The 22,808-nt window shown below is 39.6% G+C and overlaps 1 protein-coding gene across 7 annotated transcripts in view; it reads right to left on the bottom strand.

Moving 5' to 3' along the window:
* Positions 1 to 642: 642 nt before the first annotated feature.
* The window catches only part of Fbxo38 (F-box protein 38), a 44,480-nt gene continuing 22,314 nt past the window's right edge, over positions 643 to 22,808 (bottom strand). For 3 of the 7 annotated variants that reach the window (XM_027402770.2, XM_035440123.1, XM_027402771.2), the window contains exons 10-22: positions 21,969 to 22,139; positions 20,229 to 20,371; positions 19,162 to 19,375; positions 16,811 to 16,930; positions 14,932 to 15,111; positions 12,668 to 13,408; positions 8,426 to 8,526; positions 8,123 to 8,225; positions 4,956 to 5,122; positions 3,696 to 3,841; positions 2,980 to 3,083; positions 2,518 to 2,631; positions 1,286 to 1,464 (exon numbers count right to left, since the gene is read on the bottom strand). In XM_027402770.2, the coding sequence (XP_027258571.1) occupies positions 1,286 to 1,464; positions 2,518 to 2,631; positions 2,980 to 3,083; positions 3,696 to 3,841; positions 4,956 to 5,122; positions 8,123 to 8,225; positions 8,426 to 8,526; positions 12,668 to 13,408; positions 14,932 to 15,111; positions 16,811 to 16,930; positions 19,162 to 19,375; positions 20,229 to 20,371; positions 21,969 to 22,139 (2,483 nt within the window). Of the gene's footprint in view, positions 1,465 to 2,517; positions 2,632 to 2,979; positions 3,084 to 3,695; positions 3,842 to 4,955; positions 5,123 to 8,122; positions 8,226 to 8,425; positions 8,527 to 12,667; positions 13,409 to 14,931; positions 15,112 to 16,810; positions 16,931 to 19,161; positions 19,376 to 20,228; positions 20,372 to 21,968; positions 22,140 to 22,808 lie in introns of all 7 variants that reach the window. The other 4 variants (XM_027402769.2, XM_027402774.2, XM_027402773.2 and 1 more) reach the window with 4 other exon arrangements.

Here is a 22,808-nt window from a genome sequence, read left to right as displayed (position 1 = left end):
CTTTGTTCAAAAAAAAAATGCAACAAAAAGATGAACTATCTAATTATATTTAAGATTTAAAAAAATAATCTATGTCAAGAATTTTAAAAGCTTTGAAGACTTTAGACACAGGCACCTATTGTCCAAGAGTCGAGTGTCAGGGAATCTCACTGGCACTCTTGCCTGTCTGTCTTTAGTGAGCCAATACAGTTGGGATCAGAAACACAATTTCATGTCCTACCCAGCAAACACCAAGTCCTGACCACGGAGGACTGATTTTTCTGTCCTCATTAATCCCCAGAAAAAGGAAGAGGCTGTACAAATCCTGAAAAACCTGACACTTTCTACAGACCTTTTCTTTTGTCTTTAGCCTTTGGCTTCTGAAGTCTGTTAAGGTCACTTATTTACCAAACGGCAAAGCCATCTGGGTGATGCCGAGAGTGAACAGCACCATCACTGCCAAATGGGGCAGCTTCCGTCCAAGAGAAAAAGGCAGCTCCTCTGTAACAGCCCATGACTCATTTTCCCAGCATTCTCCTGCTTCTCTGCATGTGTTGTACATCTCATGGCCCCATTTTCAAAAAGGATCAGAAAGTGGACACAACGATACACCGCTTTTCTGTGTGGTATGTGCTACTGTAAAATATGGTTTCAAGTCCATGGCAAGGTTTTACTAAGGTTTATTTTTATGTCCAAGATAAAGCAAATACACAATTGAATGTGGAAATAAATAACTAGAATGCTCTGAAAACCTTCTATTTGCCCTTCAAATTCATGTTTTTTACATTTCTGAATGTTTCATGTAAAGAAATATGCCAAATATAAACACTAGGGAAAAAAGAAGCCCACTTAGTACAGAAGCAGTCTTCTCTGACCGAGGGTTAGTTGGCATTATAGTAACACACACACACACAAGACACAGCACTCATTAGCACTGACTCAGACAGCTCTGCTGGAGAAGAAAAAGGCACAGACTGAAGGGACAATGGTAAGAAGCAGAGTACATGGGCTCAGTCACATGACATTGAGAACGAAGTCTAGAAAAGTGAACAAAATCAATGTTCAAATTATTTGCCTTCATTCAGATGACTTCTTTAAATTAAGATGTATAAACATAGGTTATAAAGACATTACTTTTGGAAGTGTCTTTGTATATTTCTTCTATATATAAATCTTTGTATACAATTTCCATGTTCCTTATATATTTCCTATATAACAAACTGAGCCAGGGCCTCCCAATTCCAAGCCCAAAGTTTCTGTGTAGCCTCTTGGCCGCTTTGGACCAGAAGAGCCAGGGAAGGTCTCTTTAAATGTAGTCATCTTCAACTGGCTCTCCATTGACATCACAGTAGTGGATAAAAATTGCCACCACGCGCTGAAATACACCTCTCTTCATCTGGCGCATTTCTGAGATCTCCTCTCCTATTGTCTCCATACAAATATCTGCAGACAGCTGTCCCTTCCTCCGAGGGGCATAGATGGTACCTGGGAAAGGGAAACAGACAAGAAATTTCAAGAAATCAACCACTTGGTCCATTTCCTGTATCAATGCAGCTGATGCAAGGACGGCTCATGGAATTTGTCTTCCTTACTTCAGTTTTATATCAGACAAGACAGCAGACATGATCAAGATCTCCAGGTAAAAATAATGCACCAAGGACTAAATTATGCTAAAAATAAGTCATTAAAAATTACTTCTTTATAAATACTTATTTTAAAGCTTTACCTATAAGTGAATATTCAAGTATGCTAAAACTTAAAAAAAATTATTAAGAGTTTCCCCCCAAATTCCTATACTTAAATTGCAAAAAGCTGCAGTGACACAACAGTATTTCTAAGAAGCAGGCCGCTATTTAGTACAACTGAACAATTCTGAAACCATATTTGTAAATTCTTCAATAAAGATCAATGAGTTTGAACCGGGCGGTGGTGGCGAACGCCTTTAATCCCAGCACTTGGGAGTCAGAGGCAGGCAGATCTCTGTGACTTTGAGACCAGCCTGGTCTATAAGACCTAGTTCCAGGACAGCCTCCAAAGCCATAGAGAAACCTTGTCTCGAGAAACAAAACAACAACAACAACAAAAATCAATGAATTTGTCACGCATGGTGGCACATGCCAAAGGTAATCCTAGCAACTTGGATTAGGCATTCAAGGCCAGACTCACTACACAGACAATTGAAGGCAAGCTGGAGCTGCATGAGAATCTTTCTCAAAAAGCAAAATTCTTAATGGTGTTATAACTGGCTGTCATGTTTTTCATCAGGTCCTGAGTTAAATCTCCAGCATATGCACATATGCAGGACCAAACAAGACAATCAAACAAGTAGGAAAGCTGAAGGAATTCCCACCATGTGGACACATCAGACCCCTGTGCATCTGCTGCACCAACTAAGAGCTGGGACCTTTTCAGAAGAGATACTAAAAATATTTAAGGAAACCAAACCACACTCTGCATTGTCACTAAATTGCAACAAAATGCTAAGATAGGAAGGCAGACTCAATCTAGAGAGTACAAGTTAAATCAGGTCATAATTACTCTCTTCGTCGTCTTCAAAATCGTATCTGGCGAAGCTGTTGGGCTCTGCTGCCCGCAGTGATCTCAGCCAAGGGAAGTCAGATATCATGGAATACGGTGCTCCATCCACAACACCTGAAATAAGCAGACAGACATGAGAGTCCTGTTGGTTATAGAAATGCTGACAGAAGCATACTATACCTAAGCAGTTACAGCTGGGCACAGAGACTGAGTCAGCTGCCTAACCACCACATTTCTTAATTTTTATCTTACCTACCTTTTGTGTGTCAACAGGCTCTGATTATTCCAAGGATGGTAGAAACACAGACAGACCAATATTTATCCAGCCTCTGCCTCTTGCAGAGACTTAAACCTCTCACTAATCTGATGAGTTCTAAGACCCTCCATGTCTCACCTAAGGTATGCCCCTCCCATCTAGTTCACAGCTTAAAATTTAGCTCCCTAATCTAGGTAAATTCTTACCCTCTAAAGTGTAGATTTCTCTCCCCCATGGGTACTTAGGGTACTTCTTTAAATCTTCTTCAGTTCGAGTGGCTTCAAGGAAGAATTCATATTTAATGAGTTCTCTAAAGGCAACAGGGGAAAAAAATATCAAGTAAATATATAAGAGAAAAAGACTGCTGGGCAGAAAGCAACTGTCTCAATATTCAAGCTTAGATTCTACCAAACCATCTCGCAGAACGACAACTCTCTGACATTGCCAGTCACTCCAACTAGAGAACAAGTCTAACCTGGTCTATGCTACATTCTTTCTTATCTTTCAAACCATGTTAAGGAAAGTGAAACAGAAGGTTCTGAGCAAATGCCTTGTATATTGAGGGTAATTAGTACAATGTTTCTAAGATTAAAATCAATTTTATGCAAAGTGAAGCATCAGTCTCAAGGCTGTCATTAACTTGATTTTTCCATCCTCCATGTAACACATGTATGCAGTTTCTTACGATTTTTTTCTCTACGTTTGAATAAAATGCTACATATCATGACTTTAAGTTTGAAATTTTCTTTCATTAGTTTTTTTTGTTGTTGTTGTTGTTGTTTTTTAACATGTTCATGTCATGACAAGTCAGTCTACCTAAAAAGCTCAACTGGAATCATTTAAAATAAACTAGGATTTGCTCCTAGGAGCACCCAATAGGAGAAATATGAAAAAGGACTTTTGGGACCACAGAGTTACTTACTGGTTGATGTTGGCTATTGTATCCATCCAGTTGCGAATGCGCACCTTGTTCCGAACATTGGGAGGATTACTGAACTCGTGGATAATGCAAATATGATAGGGGTAGGGGCCACTAAACAGCTTCTGCTCCAAAGTTAGTGTATCTACCTGTGGAAGACATCAGAAGAAGGCCTTTGGACTAACACTAAGTCTGAGACATCTGAAGACTTTGAAAAGCTCCCCTTTGGAAATGCCTGGCTGACTTGGAAATCAAATAATAGCTCTGTCCCAGAGCACAGCTTGCCATGTTTGGATTAAGGCTTAGCAAATTCTCTGCACAGCAGACTCAGCAATTTCTCTCTCTCTGCTCTGTCAGTATCGGTTAAGTCAGAGAGAGCTGATTCAGCTACCTGATCTCCATCACCTGAGGAGGTTCTTAAGAGGTTTCACTGCAGGCTGCATTACAGAACTGAGAGTGTACAGAACTGTCCTATGCAGAACAATCGCTAAGTTTTAGGGGCAACATGTTTCTTTCCTCCTTGTAGACTCTGTGCTAACTGCATTCCCATGGATGCCCTTCCCCACCTCCAGCTTTGCAGTGTCATCCTGCTTTCAGAGAGTCATGAGTTCAACTCCTTCACAAAAACTCCCTTAATGAAGGAAAAGTGTCTAGTTTTAAGCATGCAGCCAGTTTTGACTTTTAATACACATAAGAATTTGATGGACTAAAAAACAATAAAACAAAACAAACAAACAAACAAAAAAAAATTGATGGACTGACTTTGGAGGCCTCAATGTCAGAGTCCAGAAGTTAATATTTCCTTCTGGCAAGAAGCATCATCCTACACATGCACTTAACTTTCAATAACAATTATAGATATCATACTACTATTGCTTGAGGCACAGCAGCAACTTCCTAGTCTATCATATATACTAGTTAAAACAACACAAGATTGTAAGTATAATATGATTCTAATTATACATGTAAGGATTAAGAGACAGAGGTGAAAGAACTTGCTCTAAAGAATCTGAGCCAGGAAGTTTGTGACTTCAGTGCATGCTGTTAGTCAACAGGCAACTTCTAGCCTGCCACAGGAGTATATTTGGCTGCTAAGAATCCATAAAGAGCTAAGAGCATTAACAAACATTAACAAGCAATATCGGCTTGGTTATAAACAACCCCACAGATTTTTAAAGGATCATTATTGAGGGTTGGACAAAATGAATTAAGTAAACAAATAGTACAATGTGTATTTTATAATAAAAAAGCAGAGCTCGTTACCTGCTGCATTGGGCGCAGGTAGATGATACGGTTCCTCTCTGGCGGCATCTTCAGTATTTGGTCTAGTACCTGATCCATATTTAGTTTCTTGCACTGTGCATAGTCAAATCGGTTTACAATTGGTGCATTTTCTACCTTTAAATGTTTCAGTACCCTGCACCTGGTAGCTATAAAATAAAACAATATGCTCCATAAATATACAAGACTACAAAGTATGAAGTCCTGGAAGCTTCTCTGGAAAACCCTGGCACAGGCACTTGCTAGTGAACACAGGTACTACGATGGTCAATTACAAGTAACAGTAAGATTTGACATATGACTCAGTTCAGAAGCTGGCTGACCTCATGCTAGTGAGACATCAAGGCCCCTCTTCCTTCTAATGCTACCTGTTGAAGACATTAAGTCCTAGAAGTTGACCCGCCCAGGAAACATTTCTTTAATACTGAAAAATTACTGAATGACATAACTATATAGTTAAAAGAATTCACCAATATTACCTTGTATTTAATGAATGATAGAAATTGATGAGAGTTAACTTTAATTCCTGTCACAAATACAGAAACAGGTCTTGAGAAAAGGCACAGTAATGTGTGGATTCTCAAGTCTTTGGCTAGGTATTTCAGTACTGTGGAAAGATCTATTGAATACATTACCCTAAAACACGATTTTTCTTGTTCAACACAGCAAACATGAAGCTAGAGAGAGAAGTATCTGCTAACCACCACACAAACTTCACTATACTGCTATACCAACTACAACCCCAGCCTCCTCCCTTGTTTTAATCACCTAGTTCAACTGCAGAGGATTAAATGGATGCAACTATAAAACCACAAAGCTGGTTTGCCTGACTTTTAAAAACTTTTCATAAAGGCATCTTCTATTATAAGGTCTCTGATATAAGCACCATCACCTTCCAGAACACTCTACCCTATAAACTTTTCATATAGGCATCTTCTATTGTAAGGTCTCTGATACAAACACCATCACCTTCCAGAACATTACCCTGTAACTAACTTCCATGCTTAAACAGTGCCAGCATCCTGCCTTCAGGCTCAGTCTCCTCTGTCACATAGGAAAAGGAGGAATCAGAAACAAAGAAAAGAGAGAAAACCAGATGGTGCCATAGACCTGATGCCTCTCTGCTGTAAAACCAGACATAGTTAAGGCTAGATCTAATCTCATTTAGGCATTCCATCTGCCATTAACTTAGATATTGTGTAGAGGTTGAACTACTTAATCTAAGATTCTGTGTCTCGGGACACGCTGAACTGAACACCTTGGTTTAAAAGGCAGAAGGTGGACCCAGGGCTGTATACTCTATCAGTATAGCAGGCTGAGGACCATACAGAAGAACAATCAGGGTAAAGCACAGCAGTAAAGCCAGTGGCACTCTCTAAGATGCGCTCACTGCTTTGAGAGGACCGAGATAGCAAAGAGGACCATCTGGAGGTTGTTTTAGATGCCCAGAGGCAGAGGGTGGACTCCTGAGCAACAGTTAGGAAGGCCAACCCTGCTGTGCCTTCCAAACTTTCTGTTTCAAGAAAAACTCCAAAAGGAGGTAGTAACTTGATTAGATAGTCTATAGCAAAAACCTAGTTGGTTAAATAGGAATATTTTCAATTTTTTGCAGCATGAACAGAGTCTGACATCTTACAGAAATCTGGGGAGAGGGTCCTCTCTGTCCTTTTACTATTCTACTAGTTTGATGACATGTTTGGAATTAATGGGATTTCTTTGCCTATTATCAGTACCACAGGAAAGAGAAAAAGTACTTGAACTGCTTTAACATTTTTTCTGCAACACTAATATAACAGAAAGTCATATCTGCTGCTAGATGTTTCCTTTAAGACAGATCCTTGCTCTGTGGCTCAGGCTGGTACTGGGTTCACAGTAATCCTCTTGCTTCAGAGCCACTTAAGTACTAAGATTCCAGATGTGAGTCATCTTCAGCAGTCATACCCTGTACTCTGTACCTACATGTATATATGAATGTACACACACACACCCCCACTGCATTTAACTACAACAAAGGCCAAATGTGTTATCACTTAACCAAAATTCATACACATTACACACTGAAGAAAATGAACACATAACATGTAAGTCGCTCAAGGCAGGAACAAGGCAGATCTTGATCCTGACTATTTTTTCCCCCATACAGGGTTTCACTATGCTGTCTTGGCTGGCCTGGAACTTGCTATGTAGACCAGGCTGGCTTCAAGTCTTTGCCTCCTGAGTGTTTTGGATAAAAGGTGTATGCCACCACACCCAGCCTACATTTTTCTTTTTAAAAAGGATTATAAAAACTCGTAATTTTAAGTGGAAAAAGGAAACAAAACCCATTGGAAGCGGATATAATATACACTTAACCCTTGAAAGCCTTTCAGAGACAGTCATATAAAACACAAATGGATGCAGGAGGATATGAGATAAATGAGTGGAGATGATAGAAAGAAGAGAAAGGGTGTGCAGTGGGACTGGAGAATGGGCTTGGACTAGTGACACTGTGCTAGGAACTAAGGATAAGTTCAGCATCTAACCAAAACCAGAGCACCAAAGCATTGAAGGCCCGGTTATTTTTTTCCCCACACCTTTATGCAGCACTCATGCCCAAAGTTAAGCTGAGGTATTAACTGATTACAGACTGACCACGCCATGAAGCCACTCAAATCAGTGAGCAGTTGACCTTCAAGGAGAGGCCACTTACAAAAGGAACCAAGATTCAGCAGGTAGACCCTCTCTATGGAGTAATTAATTATATAAGAACTATACAACGAAGACAAAATTAGAGACAGCCCTAAATTATGTAAGAACCATACAACAGAGAGTCAGCCCAAAACATTCCTGTGAAAAATAATAATCATATGGGAATTAATTTTGGCTTTACTGAGGTTTGAATCTAGGCTATAATACATACTAAGCAGCAAGCATTCTACACTGAGCTATATTCCTCAGTTGCTACACTCTCTATCTCTGATGTTTTAATTCTTCTTAAACTATCAAATTTTTTATTCTGTGATTAGGTCTCACTGTGTAGTACAAGTTGACCTTAAATTTATAATCCAGGTCAGTCTCCCGAGTAGCTGGGGTTGCAGCCTGCACTGGTCTGGCTTTAATTGTATAAAGGATGTATGATGCTCATATATGATGCAACCCCAAATACATACCATGGATAAACATCATCTTGGGGCAGTCTTTCAGCACTAGATCTGTGATCCCACAGTTGGTCATGGTGACTCCAACAAGATTTTTGGATTTTAATACAAGAACCTACAATGATAAAAGTTTAAAAGTTACAAGTGAGTGTATCTTCCCCAGTGCCTTGTTTCTTTTAAGGGCAAATTCTTCATTGTTACAACCTAGAAGCTGTTAACCAAATTTTCTCTTTAGAATATAGAAAGTACATAGATAGAAACTTCAGTTTCTTTGCATATACTGGGCTAGGCAGTAAAGAGAGCTTTCTTCTTTACCTGTACATGGTCATCCTCAATCACAGGATCACTGGTACTGGTAGACTTATCTGCAGTTCGCTTTCGCTTAATTGCATGACATGGCTTTGTTTTGGCAACTTCTATGAAAGGAAAAATAAAATCTCAAATTTTATCCTTGTTTCCTCCCAGAGAATATTTGGTCACATATGAAAACACCATCATAACTCCAAAATCTAAACTCAGTTGTTGAAATAGGTAGGTGGTGTTTCTAAAAGACTGCTCCAAGTCACAATCATGCCTCCTACCTGAAGCAGCCCATCCTGCAAGCAACTCCAAAATCTCATCCATGTACTACCTGGCTTTAACTTCCCTACTAAAAAATCTTTCAATGACTGCTGCTTAGTGTGTATGTTTCAATTCCTGACACTGGGGTAAATGCCTTAACTGTCTCTGTTCTCAATATTCTACCAATCTGTAGACATCAACTATAACCCATTACCTATGTCTAAAGCCATTAATCACTCTAGCTCTTTCTGCTCAGACCATTTGTGTCTTCAGGGTTTGAAAGACAAGCCATCTTGGTCTTACTCAATTATCATTTGGTTCTAACAAATTTATTTGGACCTCCAACATTTATTGTTCTGCAATTCGCCATATACCTGTCTCCATATTTAAACTAAACGTTCCTTAAAGGCAACAACTTTTCTCCCAGAGTCAGTCAGTATGAATTAAAATGAAAACTGACAGAAACACCTGGCAGTTAATACTGCAGGTCCATTACAAAACAAGCATTTACTGGGTGCTCACTGGGTGTCACTCACTGCTCTAAGGGTTTCATTAGTCTGAACTCATTTAATCCTTCCAATATACTCTAATACAGGTTACTGTTAAAATTCTCCTCACTAAATATACTAGGAAACTGAGTCATAGGAAGCAAAATAGTTAGCCAAGATGTTAAGAGTCAAACACACTCGATCTGGCTCAAGTCACTAGATTACCAGACCTATAATATGTTTCAGTAAGTTTTTAACTGAATTTACTAATATTTTACCAAAATGTTACAATTTAATTGTAAGAACAAGTATGATTTTATTAAAAAAAAAAACAAGTTCTAAATCTGTATCTAAACTTAAATGCACACAATCTATTAATATATTGAAAGTCTTGCCCTCATTTCTGACATATAATAGTATGACCGCAGCACACCAGTGACTATAACCCAGGTGTTAACTAGCACCCCCAACACTACTGCAGGATTTTGTAACCTCCAACAAGATTACAAAAGGAAAGGAGGTACAGATCCTGCCAATACCAAAAGGCTCAGGATTTAGCATCTTAGAACTAGTCAACATGTTGTTTTTAACCACCAGAATGTTTTCCTCCATTGGAACCCGTGAAATTCTACTATGCCAAATAACTGAAAGTAGCTGCTTTGGTTGAAGGCAAAATGAGAAGAAATTCTAGTCAAACCAGAATCTTGAAGGAACATCCTGCAAAATCTGTCTCCGTGACCAAAAGCCAGCTAAAGGTAGCACATTTTACTCAACTACCAAGATTCACACAGCTCTTAGAATTTCCTTCCTCACCACACCTTCAACATGAACACAACAAATAGGCCTGTTTCACTCCTCCAGCAGTGATGTGCAGGGTCTTCAGCATCCTTCTTTTACAGTCTGATTTCAGACTTCTTACCTTAAGCTGCTCTTTCCCTCCCTTTTACTGCATATAACATGGGTTCCCTGCTCTCCATGGGGTCTAAATTGGTTTGTGTTTTCTTTAAAAACTATAAAATGAGGCAATAATTTATTTGTAGATGATTTCAAACAGATGTTTCTAAATGTACAAGGAAAAGGGAATTATTCTTTCACATCTTCCTCCCTGTCCAGGGACAACTGCTAGTGACTTTGTATACTACATTGTTGCTACACTTACTAAGTTTACATCATCCATTCAGTCTCACACTGTGCATAAGACATGGTGCAAGAGGCAGGGAATAGAATGGCAAACCTGCCATGTGGGGCTTCTGATCTACCAGGCAGACAGGTGATGGAACACAGCATTACAAGTGTGGGCATTAAAGGGGCCACAGAAACAAAAGCAGACCAGACAAGCTTCAGAGTGTTCAGGAAAGAGCCCAGCAACTACTTTAACCAATGCTATTCTTTCATAATCATGTAAGATGTTCTATAATATTTTTGTTTCATAAGTGATTAAAAAAACTTACAAGTATTAATTTCAAAAGTAGGATATCACAAAAAAGTAACTCTATGAACTTCTAACATGCCTTACCATATGCCACAAGACCCTAAGGTAAAAACTAAACAATTAAAATGTTATTTCTCAACTGATTAAAAAATTCCCTAACAACCATATTTATTCCTGTATGAGGCATATTTCTTTAATACTGTTCAAAGAGAATGGGTTTAACAGACATAAAAAACATGTCATGTTAGTTTTAAAATAATCTGTAAACCACTCAAATAATGTGTTCTTCCTATGCGACCTAGAAAATACTGAAACCAATACTTTGGCATTTCCCCCAGAAAAACTTATTAAAAGTAAATGGACATTTGCATGATGTTTTAAAATATTGAGAATTAATTCATGCACTAAAGTAGAGTTATCTCAAACTAAAAAAAATAATAAAAATAAGAGAAAAGGAGGCAATGGGTATGACAGTGGACAGTCAAAAGTGAGATTTTTCTTGTTTTTATTCCAGGGAATTATTTAACTTATGAAAAAAATCAGGCCTGAGACAGACATGAATGAAACAGTAAAAGGAATAAGAACGCAAGGCAAAAACTAACACCCTCAAAGGACAGCAGTTAAGATGAAGGGCTCATGTTTAAAAAACAAAACAAAACAAAAAAACATCTAAAACCAATTTGTAAAATTTCACCAAGACAGACACCAAATACCTACACATACATTAATAGTTCTCAAATAGGACTCAGATAAGAAAGATAATGTTTCATCAGTCAACTCCAAGTTATTCCAAACTCTGACAGAAGAAATGAACAGGTGCTGAAAGCAGGCCTTTTACAAAGTATGGAAGTCATGTACACTGACTTCATTGAGATGAGAACCAGACAACTAAAGGTCTCCCAGCAAGCCCAGGGCAGGATGACAAAGAAGCGGAGTGTTCTGTTACTGAGCTGCATACTTCAAAAACGATATCATCTCAAGTTGTATGTTCTTTTCCACAAGTTTTTAAAAACTATCAAAAACCGCTAGAATTCAAGCTAGGAAGAATATTCGTCATGTAACAGAACTAGAGTTTACAAAATACTGTGCACCTTAAAATACAACTTATATGACTTATGTTTCTGACTATCTGCACAGCTAAGTCTTGTACTTAAAGCTCACTTTTGTGAACTTAACGCCTCATGACTTCAGCTTATTTAGTACATGAAAAAGAGGAGTCTGTCTCTGTGTTGGGACTTGTTTTAAGATTCTAAAAGTAAGATGCTTAGAAAGAATTAAAATTCATTACTAGCTACTGATAAATATCAATAATTTAATAAAGGAAGAGGGCTCACCTTAGAACAGAAATATAACTAAGATTAAATGCAATGCCAAGGATATACACTAATACACTATTAATATCAATAAAATTAAGAGCTCAAGTATGCGTGCGTGCGTGCGTGCGTGCGTGCGTGCGTGCGTGCGTGCGTGTGTGTGTGTGTGTGTGTGTGTACCTTCACCCAAATAATCCAAGGAAAACTAATTACTTACCTGTTTGTCTTTGACCTAGCTTGGAGCAAAATAAATTTCAGAAAAAACAAACAAACAACCTCCCCCACAAAAAAACACAAAAAGCAAAACAAAACAAAACAACAACAACAAAATAACAAAAAGCAATCACTAAAACCCAGGAAGCAGAACCGGGAACGAACAGGGAACTGCACCAGCCCAGCCACTTCAGGCTCCTGCCTTCCCCTGAGCACTAGGTCTTTCCAAGGCACCCTAAGTGTGGGGCAGGAGTAGCATTCATCTATGGGTACTTAGGCATCAGAATCAGGACTATGTTCAGGGCAAATACACACAATTTAACTTTTCTTAAAAGTGAAATGATTCTGAGTTTTCTGGATGGAAACTGTTTTATACCCCCTTCCAACAAAACATTCTCAAAAATCATTTAAAAGTTTCTATGATCCATAGAACTCCCAAATAGAGTGTAATTCACCATAAATTGGCTTTTTATAAGAAAACTCATGAAACATGCTCGGGCCTTTCTCCAGGCCTGCCCTGCAGTAGCTAATCCTGGGAGCATTGTCATACCTGACTCAGATATCAGCGGTACATGGGACAGTCTGCTCCTGGCCCTGGTAAGGGGCCTCCGAGGGTAGTCTTCATTAGACTGCACGTCACAACTCTCAGGCTGGGAGCTCCCCCTCCTGTCCTCACCTGTAGCCCCACAGCCACTCCCATTAGTTCTCTCATCATGTGCTGGGCCTGAAGACCCCCCTTGTGGCAGAGTCCTAAAGGAAAAGGCGGATCTCGTACCATCCGGACCATTCACAACACAGGCTCGGCTGGTTGAAGGACGTTCCTCATCAGAACACCTGCTAGTTCTCCTTTGGGACTCCTGGGGCTTGTGACAGCAGCATCTGGGGCAGACAGAATTCTCTGCATTTCCTTCCTCCATGGCCTCAGAGTCCTCTGATCCACCAGGGGAGCAGACACATTGCCTGGATACATCCACTTCTGTAGGGCTAGGCTCAGCTGAGCCAGCGCCGGTCACCGTCCTTACAAAGTCGGGGCTCTGAGAAGCAGTGCTGGGTGAGCTGGAATTTCCTGCTGTGCTGGCAGCGGAGGTGCTGCTGCAGCTGGGATAAACATCCTTGTTTTTTTTCTTTTCAGGGATATCCCTAGCTGCTTTCATATCGGCTTTGATCTGCTCGCTGGTGACCTGACAGCCTTTCTCACAGCTGCTCTCCTCCAGGGGAAACTGCTTTGACTGGCCCAGCTGATGGGAGTTGTGCCTCTTTCGGAGTGGAGTCTTGCCTTTTCCACTTACTGCTTACAGAAAAAGAAGAATGGCCCGAGGGAAAGAAAAGATTTCAGTACAGATTCTGGAAGAAAGGCAAGAGTAAATAAATCTAGAACAAGAAACCATGTGCACTAGTTTTCCTAACTACTACAAAACTCAGCAACCAGCTCTAGTGCTTCCCTGGTTACTTTCCAGCTTGCCCAGTAAGGCCCACCATGATGAGATTCTAAACTAACTTTTCATATAGCTGCCTCTACCTACACTCTGCACCCAGCCCCAACGTTTTCCTCAATATACCCACCTCGACAGCAAGGGCCTGGAGCTCTGTACAATCCTTGATGTGCTCACCCTAAAGCCACCATAGCAATGCCTGTAACACTGTGATCCATGCTGTCTACCTGACTTCAGCTGGACTAAAGGTTCTGGAAGGATAGACAGACCATGACGTAATGTATGCCGTGAGCCTTCACAGCATCTAACAAAGCCCCCATGCCGCAGCAAGGCTCAATGAATGGAACAGAATGAACAAATAAGGCTGGTCTCTGGCAAGCACACACTTTAGCTGCCTGATTAAGAAACTGGATTTTCTAGGAAAAATTACACATTAGTCAGCTGGTCACATTTTTCCTAAATTTTAGTTTCCATGAAGCTTCTTTTTAACCACAGTATATATCTGAATTTAAAAAGGAGTGAACTAAAAACCTGCATAATCATTTTCTAAAATGAAACATTAAATATAATGTAGGTATAATGTTAACTGTATACCAAACATCCAAACAAATTAAAGAGCAAAGAGGGAAAATAAGCAGACAGTTTAGAAAAAGTAATGACACAGACAGTTTAAAAGAAGTATCCTTTGCTACAAGTAGTGAGTACAAGGTTTTGAGAACTGAGAGGAAAGAGCAAGGGAAATAAGGACTGTGGACCTAAGAGAGAGGAGAACCATAGGTTCTTAGCAAGGATAACAGAATAAGCTGCTTCCTGGTTCTAAAAGGAAACAGAAGAGCTAGCGATATATACAGTTTCCAAGAGCTAGCGATATATATAGTTCAGTGGTAGAATGTATGCCTAGCATGCCAAAGGCCTAGATCCAAAACCCCAGCACTACCCAAAACAAACAAACAAACAAAAACCCCACATAAATTAACAAATTCCTGCATTTTAGGACTCACTAACTGCTACAGCAGCTACCAATATTCAGACTACAACTGGACAGAGTATGAGCTGGAGAGTAACAGTTTCTTTATCTCTCCACTGGATACTCACTGCCCATCCCTTCCTTAAACCAAGGCGTCCTGCTGACCACTGACAACTGGACACCACCGCAGCTACCTACAGCCCCACTGAAGGATTCCTCATGTTCGATGCCTCCCACATCTCTGCTGTGCTACTCACTCACAGCAGTACTGCCCACCGTCCTGCTTAGACTTTTGCCCTCCCTGCTTCCTAGCAGACGTCCTAATGTATAAGCTGCACTGTACACTGCAGTGAAGACCGAGGGAAGCAGTTCTGACACCTCCCACTGCCAGGCCAGAGCCGGACAACCACTCACCTGCCGGCTCCCTGGATTGTACTGACTCTCCGTTTTTTTCTTCCCGTTCTGAATAACGCCGGGCACCATTCTTAGGAATCCAGACTTCTTGGAGTTCTAGACTGTCCTCTTCATCATCACTCTCTGAATCGTGAACTGTAATTGGGGTTGGTTTTACCACACGCTGTAGACCACTAGGTCCTAAAGCAAAAAAAACAAGACTACTTGTTGCTCAAGAAAACTTAACACAGAAAGTACTATTTCTGACACCTAGGAAAAAAGATGCTTTTGGCAAAGTAGCCTTCTGTCACTTACTTTAGTGAAACAAAAAGTGAGATTCTGTGGAAGCATTTACACAAGCTAAAGCCATTATGACAACATAAAGTATGACTAGAATGACAACTGATATACATTTCTAGAAGCAAATTAAAACACCTGTCCCAATTTCACTATTTCAAAAATTGTAATAAATCACATTAAAATAATCAAAGTGCAGTTCTAACATTTTAAAAATTAAGCTACACAGTTTCCCAGTTTTGCATTTATATAAGCCAAAACAAAGACAATAAACCTCAGGATGCACAGAGCGGTGCATGCAGTCTCTCTGGAGGACCACACAATATACTTTGGTAGAGAATGGGCACTGTGTAAAGCACCAGTCATCTGCTTAGAAGACAACTTCAGACCTTCAGCTCTTCTGATTTGATCCTGACAAAACACAAGCTACAAGGATCTTGCCTGCCCTTGTCTGTCACAATGTTCAAAGCCTGGCAAAACTGACACTCAGGTCTGCTGGATAAAGTGACTGCATTCGTCAGACACTAAGAGAAGGACAGTGCTGTGTCCTAATCTTAGACTGTTCCCTGTCACTCTCAAGTGGTGCTGAGCACACGGTTCACCTCTGAAAAACTTGCTTCCTGCAAAGAGCCAAGCAAGGTACTCTACAGGCCTGTGACACTAGCCTGGCACTGGGGTAGAGACTAAGTTTTAGTCCACTCACTAGCCCAGAACAGCCTTTGCTTTGCTTCTCCTCCCCTCTGAAGTAAGGTCAGAAGACAAATACTTTTAAAATTTAAATTAAAAAGGTTTTGAGACTTACATAAATGAGCACTATATTTATATCATTTACACTCCTCTCTTCTGACCTCCCACATTTATGATCTCTTGTTACATTTACACACACACACACACACACACACACACACACACACACACACACACACACAGAGCTAGCTGTGTCCACTGAACATTGCTCATACAAACACAGAGTATTCAATTAGGTTATTTTCTATCAAAGTCTGAGTGCTTTCTTTTTCTACATCTGTTAGTATTCAGGCATCTGCACTGGCTTGTCCTTGGGATCGTGACAGGATATGCCCTCAGCTGCAGCCACTAAGAGCACCACCTGTGCACATTCACTATGTTCCCTTTTAAAATGGGCTCTGCCCTCTTCCCATCCTCTCTTCTTTCTCTCCCTGTCTATCTGTCATCAGTGTCCCCACCCTGCCACGCAACCTCTCTCTCCTGCTGCTCCTGTCTCTGAAGGCTGGTCTCCCCCCTCCCCTTTTTTATGATCCCTTTCCCTAATAAAAAACACTCCTGCTTGAACCCTGGTGCATGGTGTCTTTCTCTTGCATGCGACGTTTCTTAAATTACAACAACATCCACATACAAGACACACAGTGAAATAGACAAAGCAGTTGTTGGCTGCAGCTACAAATAAAACAAAAAACTCTTAAGATACAGATGCATGAGGCTAGGAGAATACCAATGATTTATAACAAGACTCAATAGGGAATAGAGGTAACACATCCGTACTTGTTCCCAGTGCTTCCAATTCTCCATTATACTCAGACTCTAATTTCCAGAATGATGGATGTAGAAAGAGTGGCATGATTACCTGCTTGTTCCTCATCAGCATCCATAGGAAGGAGTCCCTGATTGGGAGCTGGCATATCACTTCCACTCTCAGCTCCTACCTCTCCATCTTCCTGCACCATGTCTTCCATGTCATTCAATGCTTAAACAAAAATAAAGTGAAAACTAAAGGAAACACAAAAACCCACAATGCATGTAAAACCATGGCAGTTCTGAGGACAGAACACCCAGTCATTGTGAGACCTACTCAGAAGAGTAGAGAAACAAAGGGTCCAGCTAATCCACAGAAAAGGAAATCACAGGTCAGAAAGGGTTATTTCATCAATCAATGTAAGACAGAAGCAGGGGGTCATGATGGAGAAAAAGACCTTATTCATCCCCAAAAGTGGTCCCAGGAAGGCTGGGTGATGTTCCCTTTATGCTATTTGCTTGAAGATGATGGTCATCTTACAAACAATGAGCCTTGTGGTACCTGCTGTCTGAACCAGGCTATACTGAGCATGCAAACTCAAATTCTACCTTTCCCATGTATCTTCTAGAGGTTAGGTGTCATTTACTAATATATGGCAAGGGCCATTAATAAACTACATACAGTTTATAATTTTTAATGGCATTTAAATGCTTAATGTCTTTCAGTGTTTACTGTATCTAGTGCCTATAAATGAGGGCATGTGGTTTTATTCTCAAGTTACTCCAAAGGGTAAGGCCCAGGAAAACTTTAAGACCAGTAAGTGTCAACTTAGTATTAATAGTTAAATTCATCAGATGGTTACAAATTAGTACAAAATCCCTCAAGGCAATACTCAAGACATTTGATCTAGCAACATCCAACTTCCCCAAAATTGTTGACTGATCTCAGTTTGCATCAGAACAATACCCGTATTGAATACATTCTAATGAGATTTTGCAACAAAAGGCATTCTCTCCTCTGTACTGAGTTGTAGGCACATAATTTTCCATTGCAATCCTTCACTACAATTGGGTTTATAGAATTTGCAGTGTTTTGTGTTACAGCAGTTGTAACAACTTCCCAGGAATGATTTATGTTTTTCCAGTCTGTATTTTTATGATGCCTATGACATATAAATAGAATGACTCTTGAAACATGACTCCTCTTTAGCCACATCAAAGGGACAGTATTCAACTCCACACTCCCTTCTTTCATTTTTACTACCTGCTGGCTCTTATACTTCTTTGTATCTCTTGGGGTTAAGGTCAGGAGACTGTTTGACTTTAAGCTTGCAATATCTAGGAGTTTGTATGTGACAATAACAAAATTTAGAGTCATATATAGTCTCATTTACTTTAAAAATTGGAAAGTTCAAGGCTAGAAAAATACCTAGAGCTCAAAATACAGGTGGCACTAATGCCATTATTCTAAGTGCCAATGAATGAGGAGAGACAGGAGGGAAGGGAAGGGAAAAGGATAGAGGGAGAGGGGAGGGGAAGAGGGTAAGGCAAAGAGAGGAGAGTAGAGGAGCAAAGGGGAAGGAAAGAGAGGGAAGAGAAGGGGGTGAAAGGGGAGGGGAAGAAACTAAGAGGAATGCTAAATGAAGTCAGGGAAAAACCAGGAAAATGGCTACAGAGTCACCAAGAGAAAAGTATCTCAAGAAGGTAAAAGCAGACAGAGCTGTCCAATACAGCTGAGCTGTCAAGTAAGATGACCACCAGGATTGAGAGTCACTCTGTGACTTTGCTGAGGGAAGAAGTTTATAGGAGACTCTCTGTTCAGGACATCTATGTTCACAGCATACCTTTTATTACAAGTCATTCCAACAGGAGCAGAACACCCTATTTTTTTACCAGTTACTATGTCTAAGAGAGTAAAGAATGACATGAAGATGGCTAGAGGAATTATTTTTCTAATTTTGGGGAATCAACTGAGAAATTAGGAAACCTGTTAAGAAAACCACCTCAGCTCATCTTTACTCATTAGCAGAGGGTATGGAACCTTTTTGTACCTGGGCTAGCATACAGCAGCTGTTCAGTAACTAGTGAAGAACTAGTTAGGTAATTACAGAGCTGAAATTAGCTCATGTACTTCATCTGCTGGGCAGTTGTGAACATTTACAGATTGAAAGTATGTGAAACTTGCCCATACACGAGGTTGGTACTCACTTCCTTTTTAACCTAAGCAGTTTGAGAGGCTACTTTGCTACAGCTCTCTGAGTTAAATCTCAGTTAAACAAGTCTCTAATGCTATCAATGTACCCTAAGTCCCAGAATGGACAAGTCCTTCACACTCTAAATTCTTATAGATTCTGTGTGTGGACAAGTAATGACAAGCTCAAACAAGAAAAAAAAAGAATAGGACAGGTCAGAGAAACCAAAGCAACTCATTTGTATCTGGAGCTCATGAAAGATCTGAGTTACCATCAGCTGCAAACTGTTGCTCTCCTGCTTGTAGGTCTTGACGAAAGTCATTTTCCTCATCTGAATCATCTGGGTGATGGTGATTGTTGTCATGGATGTTGGCATTATTATTCTGAGCATTATTATCATTGTCATTGTTGGAATTCTGGTTGCTAACAAGTGCCGAAGAAACCCCAATTCCAGTTCCTGCACTCAGACCAACTCGAGCACAGCCCTAGGTAAAAACAAACCATGAGCTTATTAATTTGGGTTGGTATAGAATACTTCTTTAACAACCCTTCATTTCATCTTTACATAAGAACTAGTATTTAAAAATACAACTTAAAAAATGCTTTCAAATATGTATAAAAGATCCTATTCAAGGCTCAAAACAGTTCAAGCATGATATAGCATTACTCGCCCAACTGACAAATATCAGGTGCACACCCGGGATATGTGTGACAGACAGCACACGACTGATAAGTGGTTTACCTGGGAACTGAAAACAGATTCTGTGATCTCAAGTCCTACACTTTCCCCATTATAATTAACTGTTTCAATGGTGAGAATAAAATCACAACAGTACAGATTACCATGAGTGAGTTCCATTGGTAAGGCAATTTAAAATAACATTTTGTACAACTGGGCAACCTCGGATTTTTTAAGATACACCTTACTAGGAGATGGCAGCAAAGTAAAACATTTCCAAAATAAATTCCTACTCCTTAGACTTGAGCTCCTGAGGACTAATTTCTAAGTACTCCAGGAAAGGCCTCTGTCCTAACTTCTCTACCTTACCTTTAATTTACAAAACAGGCAGCATCCTTACTTTCCCTTTCCCTTCTCCGAAGATCCCTTAATACTTACTGGTAACAACAAGAGGGCATCGTTGTTATAAACATTATGCCTTCACTGAAGATGGAATTTTGAAAATACAACTATAACAGCATAAAGGCATATTTATTAAGAAGAAATAAACATCACAGGCTGTTTGTTTTGCATTCTTCCCTTATCAAAACAGATTGAAAAAAACAAATCCAACAAAGAAGCAAAAAAAAAAAAAAAAACTTTTCTCAACTGTGACTTACCTTGGGTGGTTCACGGAACATCTGGTCCAGGGAAATAAACTCCAGGCTGGGCAATAATTCAACAAACTGGCCGAAAGAATCCAGCTTCAAAGCATGGCACCGCACGAGGTTGATATCAACCAGTCGGGTCCATCTAGAGTGGTCTGTTGAAAACAACACAGCAGGTGTTTACTCGGCACTGTCCCCCATGCAACACATGAATTTTTGCTACAGATCACAAAAGTCTTTCCAATCCTTTTTTCTTTAAGTAACCTTTCCCTTATTTCATGGTCTTTAAGACTTGATGATTCCCTATTATGATGCTTCCAGAGCTAATTTCACTGTGAGAAATACATGGCCCAGGAAACATGATATGAAACTAAGGTGGCCCTGATTGAAATGTCATCTCTCTGTCAGCCTACATGCCTTTCAGCAACAGGATACTGGGGGAAGCAAGCATGGCACATTCACTTAGCCTAACAGATGCACCTACTTTGACAGACTGAGGAGAGCTACAGACTTGCAGAGATGAGGCGCTCTCCTGAACATACTTAGTATGAAAACTAAGGCACAGGACAGTGTACACACAGGAAGATCCTTCTGAATAGAAATCACTGTAAATGCTATATAGGTATAGGATGTAATATGCACAAAATAATTTGTCCAGAAGAATATATAAGAAACTGTTGATGATGGTTACCTTGAGAAGAGGAGACTTTTCATTTTGTACCTTTCTGTACTGTCTGAAATTTATCAAGTGCATGTATTACTTTAATATAAGTGTTAACAGGAGTTCTGAGTGATGGGATTATAAGCCATTTTTTGTTTTCTTCTTTACACTCTTCTGTATTTAAGAAAAACAAACCAAAAACCCAATAAATGTTATTTTTTTTAAAGTGATCTATACCTGCTATATCCTAAAATTCCCAATTTCCAGTAACATGTTGGTTGATCTGGGCCACTGACAGGTGAGGTACGGCCATTCTGGCAAGCAATCTCAGAAGAGGATCAGGAGCTCTGAACAGCCCTAAAGGCAGCTCTGCAAGGAGGTGTAGATCCTTGGCAAGTGCTCTGACAGTAGAGGCCAAGGGTTCAGTAGGTATTTGCAAGGGTGCTTGTTTAAAGGAGGTGTCACAAAAAACTCATCCTCTAACTGGTGATCTATTTAAAGCCTTGTGAATACAGACAGTTAGAGGGTTTTAAAGTAAATAGTATTACTTTTTCAGAGGAGAAAATGAACTTGTGCCATAAGGAAAAATATCAAGTACAAAAGTCACTCCTATATTTGAGATGGAGTAGTAGGCAGGAGAGGTTGAAATGGAATAGGACTTCTGGTTAAAAAAAGCTTCTGCTTCGAGTTAGTGTTTAATAAGTCACATAAGTAAGGTCTTTAGAAATAGGCCCCTACTTTTTCCTTTCAGATGATGTGCCACCTTGAAGGTAATTCTCAAAGGAAATAACAATAATATACTAGATTCTGCGCAGTGACTCTTAGTCTTAATCTGAGTGCATGGTAGTATGTGCAAGGAAGTGCATTCAAAGATGAGGGTACTTAAATCTGTAACTGGGACAGTGCAAATTTAAAAATTGAAGGAGACACTGCATTTATTTCCACCTCATTAAATGGTTCTTAAAACTTGTATGAACAATCCACATAAAATATATGTATATAAAACAATCTATATTAGGAATATAATCATATCACATAAAAAAGACGTATTTTACTACCAGAAAACAGTGTTATTTACAAGTTTATAGTACCTGAGATCCAATTGTATGGGTTGTGTAGATGAGGACAGTTATAAATTGCCAGATATTTGATACAGGAAAAAACTTCATTGACTGCCTTCATTCCTATATCAGTGATGATGCCAGGATTTTCTACCACATCAGCCAAACCATACTTCACCAAATCTGCATTAGCCATTCTGCCTAGAAAGAAATCAATTTCAAAGAAAGTCTCAGAGTCATGGACTGTTGTATCATTCTATGTGATTAAACTGTTCTGTTCCATCTATGGTCATCAGGCTGGCTTCAAGTTTCAAGTCAGTATTCTGAGTGCATGGTAGTATTCTCGTACAAACAAGAATTTATGTTAAAATCAAGGGATAGCTAATAGGAAATAAATAATATTCAACTGTTTAGAAAGAGGAAAAAGGCTAACTTAATAGATGTATTGGTTCATACAACTATAACATTTTAATTTTATTTTTTAAAAAGAAAAAACAAAACCACAAAATAGGAACTCTCTCATGGCATAAGGAACATGCTTTAAGTCTGGTGTGGCCATGGAAAACAGATCAGATTTCACTTTGGAGCTTGTAACATAGGTGAATAGGTGTCTACCCTGAATTAGATTCTAACTCAGACACATGTCTCTGGCCAGGTCACAATCTGGAGTGGGGGTTGAGGGATGTACCATGCCACTCGCAACCATATTTCAGTTCTGGCATATCATCATCTCCTCTGAATGGCTCTAGGACAGTTAACTTAAGCATAAGACCTCCTTGAAGGATGTTCTGGTTATTTAGATTGTATTTTCAGTCGTAAGGTATCTAGGGATCTAAGATACACACACATAGACACAGACACATACCCTGT

The sequence above is a fragment of the Cricetulus griseus genome, chromosome 2 (genome assembly GCF_003668045.3).
Source record: "Cricetulus griseus strain 17A/GY chromosome 2, alternate assembly CriGri-PICRH-1.0, whole genome shotgun sequence".
NCBI lineage: Eukaryota > Metazoa > Chordata > Mammalia > Rodentia > Cricetidae > Cricetulus > Cricetulus griseus.
The sequence above is the reverse complement of the archived record's forward strand: the minus strand, read 5'-3'. Positions and strand labels throughout refer to the sequence as shown.